Source organism: Archocentrus centrarchus, chromosome 3, assembly GCF_007364275.1.
Source record: "Archocentrus centrarchus isolate MPI-CPG fArcCen1 chromosome 3, fArcCen1, whole genome shotgun sequence".
Lineage (NCBI taxonomy): Eukaryota > Metazoa > Chordata > Actinopteri > Cichliformes > Cichlidae > Archocentrus > Archocentrus centrarchus.
The window spans coordinates 26924230-26942423 of record NC_044348.1 but is presented as its reverse complement, the minus strand read 5'-3'; the positions used below and the strand labels follow the sequence as shown (position 1 = coordinate 26942423).

General features: G+C 39.6%; 1 protein-coding gene across 1 annotated transcript in view; it reads right to left on the bottom strand.

Annotated features, from left to right (window-relative positions):
* Positions 1 to 15484: 15484 nt before the first annotated feature.
* Positions 15485 to 18194, bottom strand: part of insyn1 (inhibitory synaptic factor 1) — a 43837-nt gene continuing 41127 nt past the window's right edge. Inside the window, exon 3 of the mRNA XM_030757655.1 lies at positions 15485 to 16425. Within this exon, the coding sequence (XP_030613515.1) occupies positions 15607 to 16425 (819 nt within the window). The 3' untranslated portion in view covers positions 15485 to 15606. The remainder of the gene's footprint in view (positions 16426 to 18194) is intronic.

Sequence of the window (18194 nt, the reverse complement as noted above, 5' to 3'; positions counted from 1 at the left end):
GTTTTTGTAAAAGTATGTTACTCATATATATGTGATGTGTGTTGGTAGGATGTACATAAAGTGCATATTGCTTATTTGTGGAGTTGGCTGTGAAGATGTGGGCTTTTGTTTAATTATTTGGTGCCTAAAGCTTAATAGCAGGGCTGTTTAATGGAGTATTAAGCTATTTATGTCTGTGCATGTCCTGCTCCGTGTCTTGAAAACAGAAACAAGATTGTTTTAAGAACAGCTGTGCTTTTTAAGTTTAACAGAATGCGTTATTGAAATCATATTTACACCTGGGCAGTGGGAGGCTCTCACCATTTAAATGATTTTAATTTCCCAACCATTTGAATAAATGTCACAAATGTGGTATTCAGCTTTTGGATTGGCTGCCTGCAACAGCTGGCACAAGCTGCTAGTCACTGTGCCATAGTTGATTGTGCCTGGGCTCCCACTCTTTTTTTTTTTTTCCTTCCTCATTTTTATATTTAGGAAAATTGTTTCTACATCACACCGCTTGCCTCTCGCAGTCCTCCGTTGAAAAAATGCAAGTTGATCTCCAGTGCTATCAGAAGCAGGTGTTTGGATCTCCTGGAAAGGACTACCAAGGTATGTTTATCTCATGACATGTTTAATGACAAACTGGGTGAGAAGAAAGAAAATGACTTAATTCAGTGTGTAGGGAGCTGTGAAAAGGGCGTGGAGTAAGGGAGGTGGCTAGTGGTACGACACTTCAGGGAGCACACCCCACCCTGGACATGTCCATAAAATGTATGAAAAATGATTAGGCTGTGACTAATTACCCGTTTAGTGTCGCCGAAAGTTGTTAAACAGACCATTGCCTTTTAATACCTAAAGTAAGGAATGGGATTAATTAAGCAGAAATGTATTCTTCTACTCTGCCAAGTCTCTTTCTCACAGTCTCTAAAAACACTATGTGATGGGGTTTGCACCTCAGGGAAATAGCTGGTAATGACCTGAGAAAGGGATCTCCTTTTCTCAACTCAGTACTTTTTTTTTTGGGTGACTGAATGAATGAATAAGTGCATGAGCAGCTGCCTCTATAAAATGGAAGGCAGAGGGAAAAAGAAAGAAGTTTAGAAGGCAAAGGATTTATGACTGCACAACTGTTCCTCTCACAGGCATGAGCATTAAATGTAAAATCCATAATGGTTTATAATAAATGTATGATATCATTATATATAGTATACTATACATATAAATGATTAAGAGTGATGAAATTCTAAAAAACGTTAAAAAGGGAAAAAGTACTGTTGTAGCCTTCTCATATAGTTGAACGTTAGCACTTTACTAAAAACGTCCATTAGTGACATTCACACTTCATTACCAACAGCAATCGATTCTTAAACACAACACTAGATGCAGCTTCATCCTTATTGTAGTTTAAATTATGGAACTCTACAGATTGTTGCTTTCACTAAACTGCTTCTTTAAAAACACAAACCTACAGTTTTCTGAGGTAAAATACATTTAAAATTGTTCCATTTAATACTGTTTCAAATTGAGGCTACTGGGGGTCCTCGGTTATTTCTGCTGTTTAAATGATGTAGCCTAAATTACACCGTACAATACTGTATTATCTGTCCTGTTTGTATCCTCCTAGCACTTTGTCTTTAAGTAGAATTACTGTTGTGTGTCAAAGATGCTCTAATCATACAAGATGAAGTCACTGTGTGTGTGTGTGTGTGTGTGTGTGTGTGTGTGTGTGTGTGTGTGTGTGTGTGTGTGTGTGTGTGTGTGTGTGTAAAACAGCTAACAGCAAAAGTAGACTGGTAACACTAGCCAGTTGAAGAGTTGCGAAAGAAAATGGATGGACATTTCAACCTTTTGGTTATTTACTGGCTATAAGAAATCGCCTGAAGCATTTACTTCTCTTTTTCAAAACCTCAGATCCATGGAAATGTAGCACTGAATGGCAAAATGTTGCAGTTCCATTTTTCTCCCCAAAAGATTTCTGCCAAAGAAATGGACTAAAAAATATCTAGATGGTCAAGATTTGTATGGGGCAACAATGTCAACACTTATGTATGCCAGTATGTGTGTGTAAAAGAAAATCAAGATGAGCTTAGTGTGTGTGTGTGTGTTACACCGTGAGTTATGTGTGAGTTATTTGTCGGCTCCTCATTAAAAGTTAGCAGCTACCACATTCATTATTTGACAGTTTCTCTTACAGTGCCTGGAGCATTGTGTTTTTAATTGCAATACTAATAGGCCAATGGTTGTGACAAACATGATGTGGTGCAACATTATCAACACAATCGGCTGTCATATAAATCCCATAATTAAAGGAAGTTTCTCCTTTAAAAAAAAAATCGCTTAACATAAAAACATAAATCATGGTCAATGCTGTATTTTCCCAAAATGGCTACATACTAAGTTTAGTGGGTGTAATCTGCTTTGTATGAGTTAAGATATTATGCACTCAACATCTGGGTTCGATTTTACACTAGTTCTGTGTTGTCATGAATTCAGTTTTTGTGTGTATAGAAATGAGCTATAGCTGGATACCACCAAGTATGTTTCCAAAAGTTTTTTTTCTCCATTTTTAAAGAATGTTCCTGTGATTACAGTGGCAATGACATAAGCTAAACACATACACAATTTAGTGTTTGCCCGACTGATAATTCCATGTGCAGGCAATTAGCAATTGAACAACACTTACTGTACATTTATAACAGATTTTGTGCTTCGTAAGTCAATAAAGGGTCGAGCTGGTACAGGTAGGTGTTGATTAATCTCTCCAAACAAGAGCAAACTGGTTGGATAGTTGCTTAGTGGGATAGTGGGAGTTTTTCAGCTATAAATGTCATTATACAATCGGGTCATGACATATTTGGATTTTTGGGGGGTTTTTTTTGTAATTTTGCCAGCTGTAATTCCTAAACAATACAAATTCTTTGTAAAACCCCTTGAATTAATGCTCAAAGTCTGATCTTCAATTACATATTGATTGTTTAGTTTAAAATCCACTGTGGTGGCATACTGTACAGTGGCAAAATTGCAAAACAAATGTGTGTTTTTGAGTTCAAAAACATCTGGACTTAACTGTAAAATCAGACTAGTCTTTTTGTCTATGGAATACTTTTCTCATCCACAGTAGCTGAACTGTAGTAATGTGAGTACAAACCTTTGGCAGTTACTGTTACTGATTTAGTTGATAGTTGAAACTGATTAGCTGAGGTGCCGTATTGAGGTAATTCATTATAATTCAATGCAGGTATTTATCTTCTAGTGGAACAGGTAGTGAATGTTGGGGGGTGAGGACAAGGTAACAGGACCGGTGAAACAGAAAAACCCCTCTGCCCCTGGTTTGGAGGATTTTTGGGGTTAGTCCTGATGAAAGTTGTTTCAGCCAACAGGTTGCCACTTAAATCTTGAGTTCTAACTACAAAAGCAATTTGTTAGCAACATTAGCCACTGGCATCTGCATATCATATCTGGTCAGGACACCTCTGTCAAATCTATTGCACTAGGAAGCACCATTGCTTCCTCCAGCAGTCTCAGGATGCTTGTTATGTCAGGATTTCTGCTACAAAAGTTCTTACACTCAGCAGCAGTCGTATAATAGGGACACGTTTTCAGATCAGGGAACTCTGTAAATCCAATTTTTCAATTAATGTAGAACTATCCACCTTGTATCTAGCTTGAAGACAAAGTAACAGGGTGTACCAGCAGGGGAGCATCAAATCACACTTCACCTTGTTCATTTATATCAATGAGTGAACATGATACCAGCTGAGCAATGCATAAAACTCACCAGTATTTCAGCTTTTACTTTTTCCCCTTCTGTTTTTCTTGAACTACTATATACTGTATACCCTGGTGAAATGTCATTGAGATGTGAATGTATGAAAAAATAGATACTGCTCCTACCTAGTGAGCAGCCACTACTGGGGTCTGCAAAAACGTATTCATAATTTTTAAATTTTCCTTGGGAATAAGATGTTGGTGCAGCTAGCTTTTTTATAGCTCTGTGCAAGGTGGTAAATGTCTGGAGACAGCAGAGATAAGTCTGTCAGCTGCAAGATTTACATTTTACATGCTCTTAATGTCCTGGTTCAACTGCAAGGATGCCAGAAACTCATGCCAGATTGCCAGACACCAGGCCAGGAAAGGGCCCACACAGTTATTTTACGGCAGTGCTTTCTAGGCTTTATAGTCCATGCTGATGCACTGAGGACACAAGCAAAAGAGAACATTTATTGACCAGCTAGACAAGGCCAACAACTTCAAACTTCAGACTGATTGCTTTTTATCCAAGCTACATTACAAGCCTATTGCCTCCTTAGGATCAATTTTAATAGAAAAGCAGTAGATGTTTGTTTATGATACAACTTGGCAGATCACCAATTGTACTGTATCCCAGTCACTTAACATTTCTGTTATATGTGTAAAATACCTATAATTTTATCATTTCAAATTAGTATCTACAGTTAGGCCCAGATGTATTTTGAACAGTGACACATTTTTTTAAAAATAATTTTGCCTCTGTACACTACCAATCATACAATCAAGGTGTAGACTTTCAGCTTTAATTCAAGTGGTTTAATAAAGTTTTGCATTAACTATTTAGGAATTAGAGACATTTTTATACATAGGTTCACATTTTCAAAGGCTCAAAAGTAATTAGACATTTGACTGATAAGCATTTTCATGGCCAGTTGAGTTATATTCTCTCATTATTCAATGAGAACAAAAAAAGATACAAGATCTTGAGTTTATTCTAAATGTTGAATTTGTACTTGGTAGCTGTTCAATGGAATTTGGATTATGAGATTCAAACAGATGCCAGTGCGAATGAAGGCGGTCATCATTAGTCTGAAAAACTAAAATTAACCTATTCGAGCTATAGTTAAAACTTTAGGTGTACAAATCAACAATCTGAAAGAAGGAATGCACTCGCCAGCTCAGTAATGCAAAGGACCTGAAAGTCCACAGGAGGCCACTAAAATGGATTGCAGAATTCTTTCCTTGGTTAAGAAAAGCGCTTCACAAAATCTTAGCCAAGTCAAGAAAATTAGCGAGGAGGATGGTGTATCATTGTCAAAGTCTGCAATCAAGAGAAGCCTTCATTTATGTAAATGCAGAGGGTTTACAAGTTGCAAGCGATTGGTTACACTCAAGAACCGACAAGCCCAGATTAGACTTTGCTGGAAAACATCTAAAAAAAGCCTGCACACTTCTGAAGGAAAAAAAAAAAATTGGACAGATGAAATCAAGATCAACTTGTCCCACAATGATGGGAAGAGAAAAGTATAGAGAAGAAAAGAAACAGCTCATGTTCTCAGGCCAGCCAAGAGATATAATCTCTCCAGCACGAGGTCAGCATGACCAGGGTCTGCCCTGGGGCCTCCTCCTGGTAGAACATGCTTGGAACACCTCACCCAAGAGGTGCCTAGGAGGCATCCTTATCAGATGCCCAAACCACTTCAACTGGCTCCTTTCGATGTGGAGGAGTAGCAGCTCTACTCTGAGCCCCTCTTGAATGACTGCCTCCTCATCCTATCTCTAAGGAAGAGGCCACCCACACTTCAGAGGAAGCTCATTTCCACCGCTTGTATTCCGTGATCTTGTTCTTTCAGTAAATGCCAAAAACTCGTTATCATAGGGAAGGGTAGGGACGTAGATCGACCGGTAAATTCGACAGCTTCACTTTTACACTCAACTCTCTACCACGACGGACCGGTGCAGCGTCCACATCACTGCAGACACTGGCCCAATCCGTCTGCCAATGTCCCGCTCCCTTCTCTCCTCACTTGACATATTTGAACTCCTCCACTTGGGGCAGCAACTTGTCACTGATCCAGAGTGGGCACTTCAGCCTTTTCCAACTGAAGACCATGGTCTGAGACGTAGAAGGACTCGGCCAGGCGCAACCCAGTGAGGACATATGGGCCTTCCCTCCTTTAGGCCCACTACCTGCAGGAGGCATCATAGGGGTCGGGTGCAATGTGTGTTGGGCAGAGGCCCTGGTGGACCCATCCCTGGCTATTGAGGCAGGCTTTAAAATATTACTTCAACTAATTACATAATTAATAATTAATAATCTGACTGAGATTCAGTCAGATTATTAATGAACTACGTATCTTGGATGTCTGTGATAGCTCCCTAAGAAATGATGAGACTGATGAATAACTGAAGAATGCAGCTTTTCTAAACATCTTGAAGTAGAAAAGTTTACTGTCAAAATTTTACTGCTCAGGATAAGTTGGGTATTTTCAATGTTTCATGTGTATTGTTTCCATCACTCGTAAAAGTAAAAAAATTTTTTGTTCTGTAAATATAATAATAATTGCAGGGTATGATATGAGTAGTTGTGAGCTTTAGTCAGTTGTGATTGTAAAGTATGGCATGCCAACTAAATAACTGGCTGAGCCTGGTAAGATTTTTTTTTTTTTTGTCCTGTGTTCTTAATTATGGACTAAACTTAAGGGAAAGCACAGAAGTTGTAATTAATTTTGTTTATTTCTCCAGTTTCCTTCTAGCACCTTATTTAATAAAATCCCACAGCTATTAATCTTTTGACATACCTCTGAGCTACTTTGTTAGTGAGCCACCATGAGTGCGCAAACCAAGCCTGACATTTGACTAATTGCAGTCATTTGAGAATGATCACTGCAATAATGTATTGGAAATGCACAGCAGTGTAACACAACATGCAGGCACCTCTCTGTGTCTGGTGACCTACTTTATAGTTTGAGTAAGGGGGAAGCTGTTAAAACACTAAAAGATTCTAGTTAAGTACAGTTGTAATTATTGCAATCAGAGCCTTTTTACAAGGTCCACTCTGATTTTTGCAAGCAGAAGACAGGAATCAATCCATGGTACAATCAGTCTTTCATAGCTGATCTGCACAGCTAAACTCTAGCTCCCCCCCAACTCCCTTCTGCTCCACAGTGGAACCACAAAAGAATGACTCTTACCTGTCCTTGCCACCTTTCAAATATCTCTATTTTTGATGAAGACCTCAGTCAGAGCCTCCTGGGCTAGAGTGGAGAGCTCATTACTACCAGAGAAGCGGAGGATATAGGAGTGAATGAACAGAGGAAAGTAATTGTGTGTGTGTGAGTGAGAGAGAGAGAGAGAGAGAGAGAGAGAGAGAGAGAGAAAGAGAGAGAGAGCGAGCATAGGGTGTGGACTTTGGAGAAAGTACTAAATATGAGGGACTGGGCAAGCCCATTGTAAGGTGAAATAAGGGGCGTTTGGGGACTCACCGTATACATTGCACCTGTCTTATCATCATTTAACTCGTATTTGTTGGTCTTACAGTGCTAAACTGTCAGCAATTCCCTGCCTTCTTGGCCTCTACCTGTAAGATGTCATGAAAATGCTGACAGGCTGCCAAATCAGAGCTGTCTAGAAAAGACTACTGCTGTTTTTGCTTGACTTCGATGTGCTGTCAGAATTAGATGTATATGCACAGATCTGCACTTTAATGCATTTGTATTCGATATAGCATTTCAAACACACTCAATTAACGACAACTTTCTCTAAATGATTCTTTCCTTCGCCTTGTTCAGTAAGAACTTGGCAATATCTATTTTGTGTTCATGGGGTTCCCTGTAACATGCATCTCCCATTCCTGCAGTCTGTCAGTGATGTTTCCTGTAATTGTGTATTTTTCTGGACCAATTCAATTGTCTCTTGATGTATTCCTCGCTCAGCTGAGCATGTCATTACACACATCATTTGTGTGCAATTTAATGCAGTATGTAACAAGGTTATATTTCTGTGGTGGTTCAATTTGAGGACTCATAGTTTTTCAGCCACAATCATTTCTCTCTGTCTCTTTTTTTTTTTTTTCTCCACGTATTTTTTCCAATTGCTCCGGCAATGACTCCACACTCCTCTGCCTTGCTCAGTCATGCCACATTTTAAATTCACATTGGGAGATATTCCAATTATCACTCAGGTAATGTGATGAAAATGGTAATGTTCTGTCTTTAGCCTGAGTGTGCTGATCAATTATTGTCAAGTGCATTCCATATTGAAATTATATCCATCCGTTCTTGTCTTTTTCACCACATGCAACAGTTATAGGAATATAATTTTGCTTTGGCTTTTGACTCTTAGGACTTTGGAAAAACTAAATACACCCTTAATGCTACCATAGAAATTAAGAGGGTAAGTAGCAGCCAAGTACTGTTAATCAGATGCACTTGATTAAGTGATCAGCTAATGTGACCGCCTCTGTAAAAGCAGTTGAGAAAGCAGGAGAAAGCCTCTTTTCTAAACAGACAGCTTAGATTGGCAAAGTTGCATCTGAACAAACCACAAGACTTTAGGAAAAATGTCTTTTGGACAAACGAGACCAAAATGGAGATATTTGGCAATAATTCACAGCGCCACATATGGCGCCACATCAAAAGCCAAACACAGCAAATCTTTTTTGCAGTAGCAGCAGCAGAACTTGGGCACATTGTGGTTATTGGGTTGACCCTGAACTTCTCTGTATACCAAAGTATTCTAGACTCAAATGTGAGTGCAACAGCTACAGCTTGGGTGAATTGGATCATGCAGCAGGACAATGATCCCAAGCAAACCAGCAAATTTACAACAGAATGGCTGAAAAAGGCAATAATCTAGACGTTGCAATGGCCAAGTCAAAGTCCAGACCTCAACCTAATTGAAATGCTGTTGTGGGACCTTAAGAGAGCTGTACATAAATAAACCTCAAACATCAATTGACTGAAGCAATGTTGTAATTGCATCCTGTAAAAAAAACTTTTTTCATGTGACTGCAGCATTAAACAATTTTACAAAAAAAAAAATTCAGTTTCATTGATAAAATTTTGCCACCTTAAAGTAAGTGTGGCAGTGACAAAAACATAGTCACATTTCAAGTTTGTTTCCTTTTTTGTACGGTATCACATTATACGCTTATATAGTGTTCCCCAACCACAGTTGAGTACAAACACTAAAACTTATGTGGTAGCTTTATTTGATCAAGGTCCTATGGTCACATTTTCTTTGACCTATTGTAGAATAACAATCGGCTCCTATGATCTTCCTTTGTTTTTTGTTAGATTCATCACATGGATCAATCATAACGCTGTCGTATATGTGAAAATTACAGGACTCTCATTAACTTTAATTACAGTCTGCCAAGTCAGCTGAAGGTACTGTTTTGTCCCAAGAATCACCCAGCATCTTAGTCAGGCCACAGGCCCTGTCCTTCATCACCTTTTAAGGTGTGTCTTATCTATTGCTGTTGCATGGCTGTTCATTAATCACTCCCTGATTCCAATTAAATTGTAATTGAAGGTTGACGTGGCCTGGTTTGGCCATCTTTCAGGTGTTGGTATCTGTCTTTGGTTGACCATGGCACTACAGATCCTGCAGCCTATTGTTATTGATATTTCTGTATGCATAAAGAGAGCAGTCCCCTTTACACGTCACACACTGTGCAGTGGTAACTATGTGCTAAGTGCCCAGTGCAGTGTGTAACATTGCTTCACTGCTGCTGACCCTAGCTCATTGGGAGCCTTGAGATTTTAGCCTGACTATGATTTGTGAGTGTTTAAACATTGGTTGGGTACCATAGTCCTCTACGCAATGACAAAAACCTTACTACTAGTTTGACCAGAAACTGAAACACTAAGTTATCCTCCCATCTCTTGGTCAATCAGTAGAAGATTCCTACTGTGACTAAAATCCACAACTGCCACAAATAGAAAAGGGTGTGTGCAATGAAAGGAGATTGCAGGTAAGGGAAAAAGAGGGAGATAGAATAGAAATAGTTTGCTCTTGTAGTGGCAGGATATCAATGGCACAAAGATGAAACAAATCAACCTTAGGTAGCCCCGGCTGTTAGCCAATCCATAGTAATCAGTGAGACTGCATTGAGCTCTCCGCTTCATGGACCCTTACCAATCAGCAGAGAAAACAGAGATCTGTCATCTATTTTCCTCTGCTCACTGATGGAGACAAAGGCCAGTGAGAGTAAAGTGTGGTAATTATATATGAAGGGTGGGTAAGGAAACTGCGGGGCATGTATATTTCTTTATTTTAGTGCCATAATGACCTTTTAAAGTCATTTTGCTCCACACTATTTGTCAGTCATTCAACAGTGTCCCGCTGGCTGTCATTAGAGAATTGATCATGGATTTGAACTAATACATTCCCACTGCTATTGTCAAAATACAGATGGCATGACTCACTTTGCAGCCTTCTAGAGGAGATTTTGTTTAATCTTGTCTTGTGGACTAATCTAGCCAATGACTTCCAGGGGGATGTGCTGCATCTATTTGTATTGATCCCCATTAATTGCTGTGACAGTGAAATATAAAATTACACATTAGGCAACGTATAATTCAGAAAATACCATGCATCTCCTCACACAGTGTGCAGACATAAAGGCAGAGAAGATACAGACAGGAGACATGCATGCATCCACACATACACAAACACATCATATGTTTTGTATCCAGTGGCATCATAAAAGGATCTTCCTGGTAGGCAGCTGATTTGGCATCGGTGTGCTCAGGTTTTCGTAACCTTTGGATGCCTCCCACCCTTGTCCTACAGAGAACTGAGGACAAAGCTCTGCCCTATTAGAGATGAATAATGAGCCTGTTGGCAAAAGAGACGTTGCTAATGTTTTGCCCAAAAATCTCAAATCTGTTCCCAATGATAATGTATTCTATGCCAGTGCCAAACAGGTCTATATTTGAAAAGGTGATTTCATTGCAGATATCACTTATAAAATCTTTAGAGTGGAAAAGTTGGGGAAAAAAAAAGTCCTTTCACATTATAATATCTGGCAGGTGTATAGGCATCAAAATAAGGGCTTAGTTTGTTTTCCTGTAATTGATGTTTTGCCTGTGTGGCAGCATAGGTTTGTTTGTTTATGCTAATGGCTATGATGACCTGTTGGTCCCCAATCTAGCAGGAAAATGGCAGCCACTGCTTTGGGGAGTGAGCCATTGATCTGTCTTCAGTGCCTCCGTCTTCACAGGTATTTAGGATCAACTGAGCCGGAGCAAGACAAAGGAAAACATTAATAAAACCAAAATAAATGAATAAAACTCAAAAATTACTTCTATTATACGTGTGTATAGCACATGAGCCTTTTGCTGATTAATGCTTGTGGAGCTTCCACCAAGCTGCCTTGTGTAAAAGTGCACACTTTGGTTTCTATGTACCAGCATTTCGAGGGTCGATGCTGCCTAAATAACACAGGTGTAATTCCCTCTATGCAGACAGGAGGAGCTGTTATGAATGTTAATAATCTCTGTCATTAAAAATCTATAAACTTATATTTAAAACAGTTGTGGTGTTGTGTAAAATGTTATAAATAGAATGCAAACAATTTAAACCCATTTAAATCCTATATTCAACTGAAACTGCTACATAGCCGGCATATCAAAAATTGCAGCTCTTGATTTCTTCTTTTTTTTTTAAGATGCACCCATTTCAAATGTGATGCCAGCAGCAAGATGGGATGGGGATACATTTTCCAGTGATATGATGACTTACTGTAAAATTGGAGGACTGAGGGTACCAGTATCTGTAGTTTTTAAAGCTGTTTTTTTCCCCCCCTTGCTCGATTTCAGCTGCTCAGCTGTTTGGACCCTCTATTGTCATGTTTTGTTTCATTTTGTGCCATTCAGGTTACAGGTCTGGTCTGCAGGCAGGCCACTTTAGTGGTCAAACACTTTACTATGCATGCTGATATACCACATGCAGAATTTGCTTTGGCATTGACTTGCTAAATTAAATAAGGTCTTCCCTGAAGATGATGATGCCTGATACCTTCAGAGATTGTATGTTTCACATGCCATGTGCATTAACACTCTCCCATACCTTTTGTGAAGGCTGGCTTATGAACTGTACACAGATTACAAGCTAGATATTTCCTGTCCTCTTTTTCTGAAGTAGGCAGCATTCATCAAAGAAATATTCAAATTCTATTTGTAATGAAGTGTTCTCTTTCAAAAAAAAGTCACTTTTAAAAGTATTTGGGCCAATAGATCAAGGTCCTATATATATATTTTTCTTTGCATGGAAGGGTTTTAACTTGTGATTGGATGCATCAACAAGCTGTGTTCACTGACAGTGGTTTTTGACAGTAACTGAGCTGATGATATTCCCACTACAGACAAATGTGTCAAAGATCAGTCAGTATTTTGCTTTCTTACGTGTCCCTTGAGTGCAGATTTCTCCATCAGCCTAAGTACCTAAAACTATTTCTCAGATAGACATTGCCTCTAGTCCTCTGAGTGTTCCCAAACCAGATGAAAGATATAGTCTCTCCAGTATTTGTTGGTTTTCCTGGGATCTTCTCCTGGTGGAAAGTAGAAGTTTTTGGTACAACTTCACTTCCAAGGTGCACAGAGGAGAACGTAAATCTTCAGCTTTCTACTAGTAGGACATATATCTCTGAGGCTAAGCTCAAACAGCCTTCAGAGGAAGGTTATTTATGACATTTGTATCTGCGGTCTTATTCTTACAGTCACTGCCCACAGCTTGTGGTGACTTCACCTTCATGCTTTACTCTCTCTTTAACTGAACAGATTGGTACAATGTCCACATCACTGCAGATGCTGCAACAGTCTGTCTGTGATTCTGTTTCCTGCTCCACTCTCCTACCAGTCTTAAGCAGGAAAACAGCAACTTTTAAATGGGCACTCCACTTTTCTCCAGCTGAGTGCCATTGCCTAAGCTAAGTGCCATTGTCGCACTTGGCTGTAAACTGCCCCAGTATGAACTGAAGGTCAACGCACAATGAACCCAGCATGATCACATTATCCACAAAAAGCAAAGGTGTGATCTTGACCCCTAAGCTGGCAGCCGTCCACCCCTTGGCTACACCTCGAAATTCTTTTCATAATTCTGCCTGTAAAAGCTTTGAATATAATCCATGAAAGTTCTAAATGGAATCAATGGAAATGGACACCTTTGGCAGAGTACAATGGCCACCAGGAGTGAGACAGACTTCTGGCAATAGGAACCTATGGTTGTGCAGGGAGAGAACAGCTTGTAAACAATGCCCTGAAGCACAGGACACCCTGAGGGACACGATCAAATGCCCTCTCCACGTCCTAAAAACACATGTAGAATGTTTAAGCAGTCTGTATGTGATTCGGCAAAGAACTGGATCATTGTTCCATGACCAGGGTGAATTGCACTCTGAGGTTCGACTAATGGGTGAACCTCTGGTCCACTACCCTGCAGTGGACCAGGACAACCCTAAAAACATTCAGATCCTACCCAAGTTTTTTTTTTTTTTTTTTTTTTTAACTACCTCAGGGACTTCTGCCCCAGTAATGGGTGAATTGGCATTTTCACTGAATCCTTTAATAATATGTTCTTTAGATGATCAAATCCCACTTTGAACGGATACATGCCCACTGCTAATGAGATCTTTGCAACTGTGTGTTATGAGATGTCTTAAATCATTCAACTATTTTCCCATGAATTCTTTCACAGAGTTAAACAGAGTAAAATACTTCATATACCCCCATCCCATTTCCCTTTATCTAAATTAGTTGTGAGATTTAGATTTTTTTTCAAAGCTCATCTGGCTAAAAGACCAGAAAGAAGCTTATGCCATGGCAAAGTGCCCATCTGTCCATCTGTCTGTCCGTCCACAGTTCACAAAATCACTACTCCTGCTGCAATATCGGTCAGAATTTAATCAACCATTCACACGATGATCACCTAATGGTTCCTTGCTCAAATTGTGCTCAAGGTCACAGTAGTCATTTTACAGACACTTGCACAAGAATCACTACTCCTCCTAGAGTATTGGCCAGATTTGAGTGAAACCTGCACACAATGATCACCTTATGGGTCTTGACCCAAATTGCTCAAGGTCACATTTTTCATTTTACAGGCAATAATCTGTGAATTGTGATGGATCACGAATCGAATGAGCTATTATGTCATTGACGTTCTGGATTTGTTTAGTTTTTCTTTTGTTTTTGCTTGTTTTTTGAATGTGAGATATTAAGATTTTCTCTTCTTTTTCATCTTGTTTTTGGTTTTTCAAAAGTGGTTACATGTACATTTTACCTAGCTTTTTTTTTTTTTAAAACACGGTTGTGTAGGGTTGCAGTGCCCAGCTGTACTATAAAAGAAAAGTAGCACCAGAAGATTTGAAAGCAGTGTACCCAGGTTGCCAACTTTAGAATTGGCGGGGGTGTAATTCTGTCTGTTAGGGTAATCCTTCGAATGCTAAGCAGAATATTTATTGTGTTGATTATGTGGAATAAGAGAGTATGTAGAAGAATAGCATAATGCAACCACAGACTCTTCCTACCGTGAAAGGTTATGGCCATCAGAAGCACAAAGGTCAGCTTCATGGGAGGCAAAGAGGGTTTTCCTGTAAAGACTGCAACATTTAACTTTTTCTTTTGAAACTCTAAGTCAGGGACCACACTCACAAAGCTGTTCCCCAGGGTAGATTATTGCTTTGTAGAAAAAAAATAAATAAATCATTGAACATTAATACTTTTTTTTTTCACCATCAACTCTCACTCTTGGACACAGTTTTTGAAATGTCAGTTCTTTAGGGCAACAGTTCTAATTTTTGTTTCGCTTAGTGTAAGTAAATAGATCTGACTGTGAGTTTTTGTTCAGAAATCCCAGGAGAGTGGCATGCATGCTCAGCAGAGAGACCTCTCACTGCAACCTCCCTCTAACATATTGATCAGGAATGCTTATTGGCGTCAGCCCTGTGAATAAAATGCTGCTCTACTGAGTTCAGTTCCCCACTGGGCAACTGAATGAAGAGACAAAAGCCTTTAGCACTTTTTTGTGAACTGCTATTCAGCTCAAATCCTAAGCCTAATGACGTCACCGGTAGGAAGAGAAAATTGAAAATGGCACTTTTTTTAGACTACACCTTCTGAAATTGCTATGTATACATGTTTTTTTTTTTTTTTTCCTACCTGCCAGTCATATGTTTTGTGTTACAGCTTCTGCAGCAGACCGAGAAGAGCTCAGAATGAGGTGTTTATAAAATCAAGGGCAGGTAAATAGTGTTGTTTTTCTGGCTCTTCACTCAAAATCATTTGTTGATATGAGTGAGAGGAAGAAGTTTGGCGTGTGCATCGAGACACATATCCCTGCTGGAAGCAATAATCCCCTTAACATTTGCAATTACTGGAACATGAAAAAAGACAATGTTTATACAGATTCAGAGTACAGAATGAGTAACTTTTTGTATCCACATTATAGTTACAAGCATTTTTTTTAAAAAAAACTTGTACTATGGTGTGAGGAGGAGATAGGACCTCTTCGTATTTTTCATACTTAAGATTTTGAGCACTTACGTGTTCTGGTAAAAATGATTGCTTTTGTAATCTCTGAAATCATTTCAAATGATCCCGCATAGTGAGTCCATTCAGTATGTGTTTTAGCATTTGAAAAGGAGCTAACCTTTTGGTCCGCCGCTAACTTTCACCATTTCGATCTGTTTTTCTTTGATTCATTGTATTTTCCCTGAGCCGCAGAATGACTTTAGGTAGTCAAGTGATTTCCCATATATCATTTATTTATTTAGTAATTAATTTATTTGTGTATTAATCTATGAGCTATGTATTTAATATTAAATAATGCACAGTCCTTCATGAGATTTATGATAAACTTCGGGCTTTCTCAGTGGTCCTTTGTTTTCTGTTTGGTTGGAATATAGGGCAGTACAGTTTGGGTGCTCTTGTCAGAGACAGTTTGTGTGCTGCTATTTCGTAACAGTTTTTTGCGGCAGCCAGGGTTCAAGAGGCCTTTCCTGGGTAGTGTGTGAGCTGCTGTTGTCCCCTTCACAGGTGAGGAGACATAAGAAGGGTCCAGACAGTTATGGAGGAGTGAGTGCTCAGAGGATGAACGTTTGGGGGCAACCGAGCTGGGCAGGAGGCTGGGCTCAGTATCGCTATCTGGTGTAGCACAGCCACTCTTATCCTCTTGTAACTCCTCTTGCTCCTCCTCTTCATCATCGTCACAGCACAATGCATGGTACAGAATTTTGTCACTGAAGCGGACTCTTTCTCTTGTGCCAGAGGTACGGGAAGTCTTGTGGCTGTGCGTGGAGCTGCTGGCCTCCTCACTGGATGAATCTGGAGTAATAATGCGTGGCCCATTAGGGATAGGCAGCCCACCATTCATCTGAGAGTAGACAGAGGCAGTGGTGGGGGGTGGGGTGGGGGTCTGCGTTTGGGTGAGGATGGTCCCATGGCCCAGCTCCTGTTGTGGATCTCCTGGTTGTCCGCTAGACCTGCGGGCAGCTGCACCAGCAGCCTCCAGGTAACTGCAGAACTCCCAGCTGTCAGAAAGGACATCTGCATTGAGGAAGTCCAATCTGAAGGCCTCTCCCAAGCCCCGCTCACTGCTGGACGTGCTGCTGGCTGTGGCCACGGTCCAGTCATCTGGCTCCAGGTCAAAGTCAAAGTCAGACGTTAGTTTATCGATTTGACCCACCACCTGTCAAAGAAAAAGGAAATCACAAGAGAAAAAACATTTATAGGTAAAAGATAGAATGGGAGGAAATATTATACTGATTCTGCTATTAAATATCTTTTTTAGCCTTAACAGCAACATAGATCCAATCATAAATATCTGAACATATCTTTTTTTTTTTGCTTATTTATGTCATAAGTGCATATTGAAAAACAAAACAGCTTTTTGTACCAGCCCTGAAAACTATGCAGAGACTTCATTATTTAATATTTGCACTTTTAGGGGAAAATGCAAAAAGGGTAATGGTCTTACTTTTTGCAGTCATGGTACATGAACAGACTGACTCCAGTTATCTGAAAGCTTTAGATGTTTCACATCTCCTCTGAATTGCCCCCCTCCCCCTGCAAGTTTAACAAAAGCCAACATTTATTCACATTTTGCCTTTACAGCTTGCCATTACACTACTTTCATCCATAAATCCTTCGTTGTTTGTTCATACTTTTGAAATTGTTCCACCAAGGCTTTCCTTGGACAGGTGTTGAAAATTTGCTTTATGCTACATCAAGACAAAATTAAACAATTCTTTGCAATGAGCCTGTAGCATGAAAGAGACTTGAGATGGAAAAGGCAAGAGACAAACACCAAAGAAGTCCCTAAGATCAAGCTGCGTATCCTAAACCCAGTAGCTGATTCGTTTAAAAATGAGATAAACCTTCTTAGACCTTTACTGTAGCTTTACAGTGTGAACCCTTAATCCAGTACCTGCACTGTTAATTGTAGTGCTATTGTAATGCCCATGTCAAACAAAATAAACTCAGATGTTCACCTGCTGCACAGAAATGTACCACGACAGCATTTCATTTATTGTTACCTCAAAATTAACCTCTGTGCTTTTGTCATCAGCAGCAGTGTTGAGTGTTTGATGAATAGAAAGCACTTCAGTGGGAATCACGCTGGTTTGCTGACAGCACCTAAAATCCAAGCCCTCTATACTTGACATTTTAGCACCTTTAATCAGCATGTTCTGCTTTCAACAACAGTCTTTTGTGAAATGAAAACACTCAGCATTCATGTAGCTTGTAAATGATACATTTCCCCAAACTATTCAGCAATTAAGCACGGTGTTTTGAACTCAAAAAACTTTATTTTTTTTTATTTTTAGAATGTGTGCATCTGGGTTTGCCCCATAATTGCTGCTGAACAGCAGAGAAAGTGAAGTTTTTCCCTGAGATTTGTGGAATGTGATCCCTTTTCTCTATAATTATTTGAGGTGCTTGCTTCTTTCTGGCTCTTATGACTACAGAATGAGTGTGGTTGTATCAACAATTACAAGTCTCTGCATGTGGAATTGTAATCGTAATTCTTTCTTTGTCCATGCTGCTTGTGTGGTCACTAAAAAGCTCAAGAATCAGACTGAATAAACCTTCCATCCTAAATGTGGCTAAAGTTTGGCTAGATTCTTGTTATTCTCTTTGTTGCTGCATTTTATATGAAGCCTGAATCATTTACCTCTGAGATATTTTGTGCTGCTAAGTCAAACCACCTGCATTTTGAATCTGGCTGTATACCACTGCATGCATAGCACTGGCTCATCTGTCAATGAGCTTCTCTGCAGATCTGCCATTTGTGGCAGCGTGCACCTCATGAGTACCTGGACTGTGCTGCTCTATTGGCAGGCTGCCTGGAGGGAACTAGGTTGTATGAATCCTCTAATCCTTGAATTACTCCACCTGTTTGCTGTGTGATTTGCAGACTTTTACTCATGGAGCTGTTAATGTAAGATGTTTTCAGGG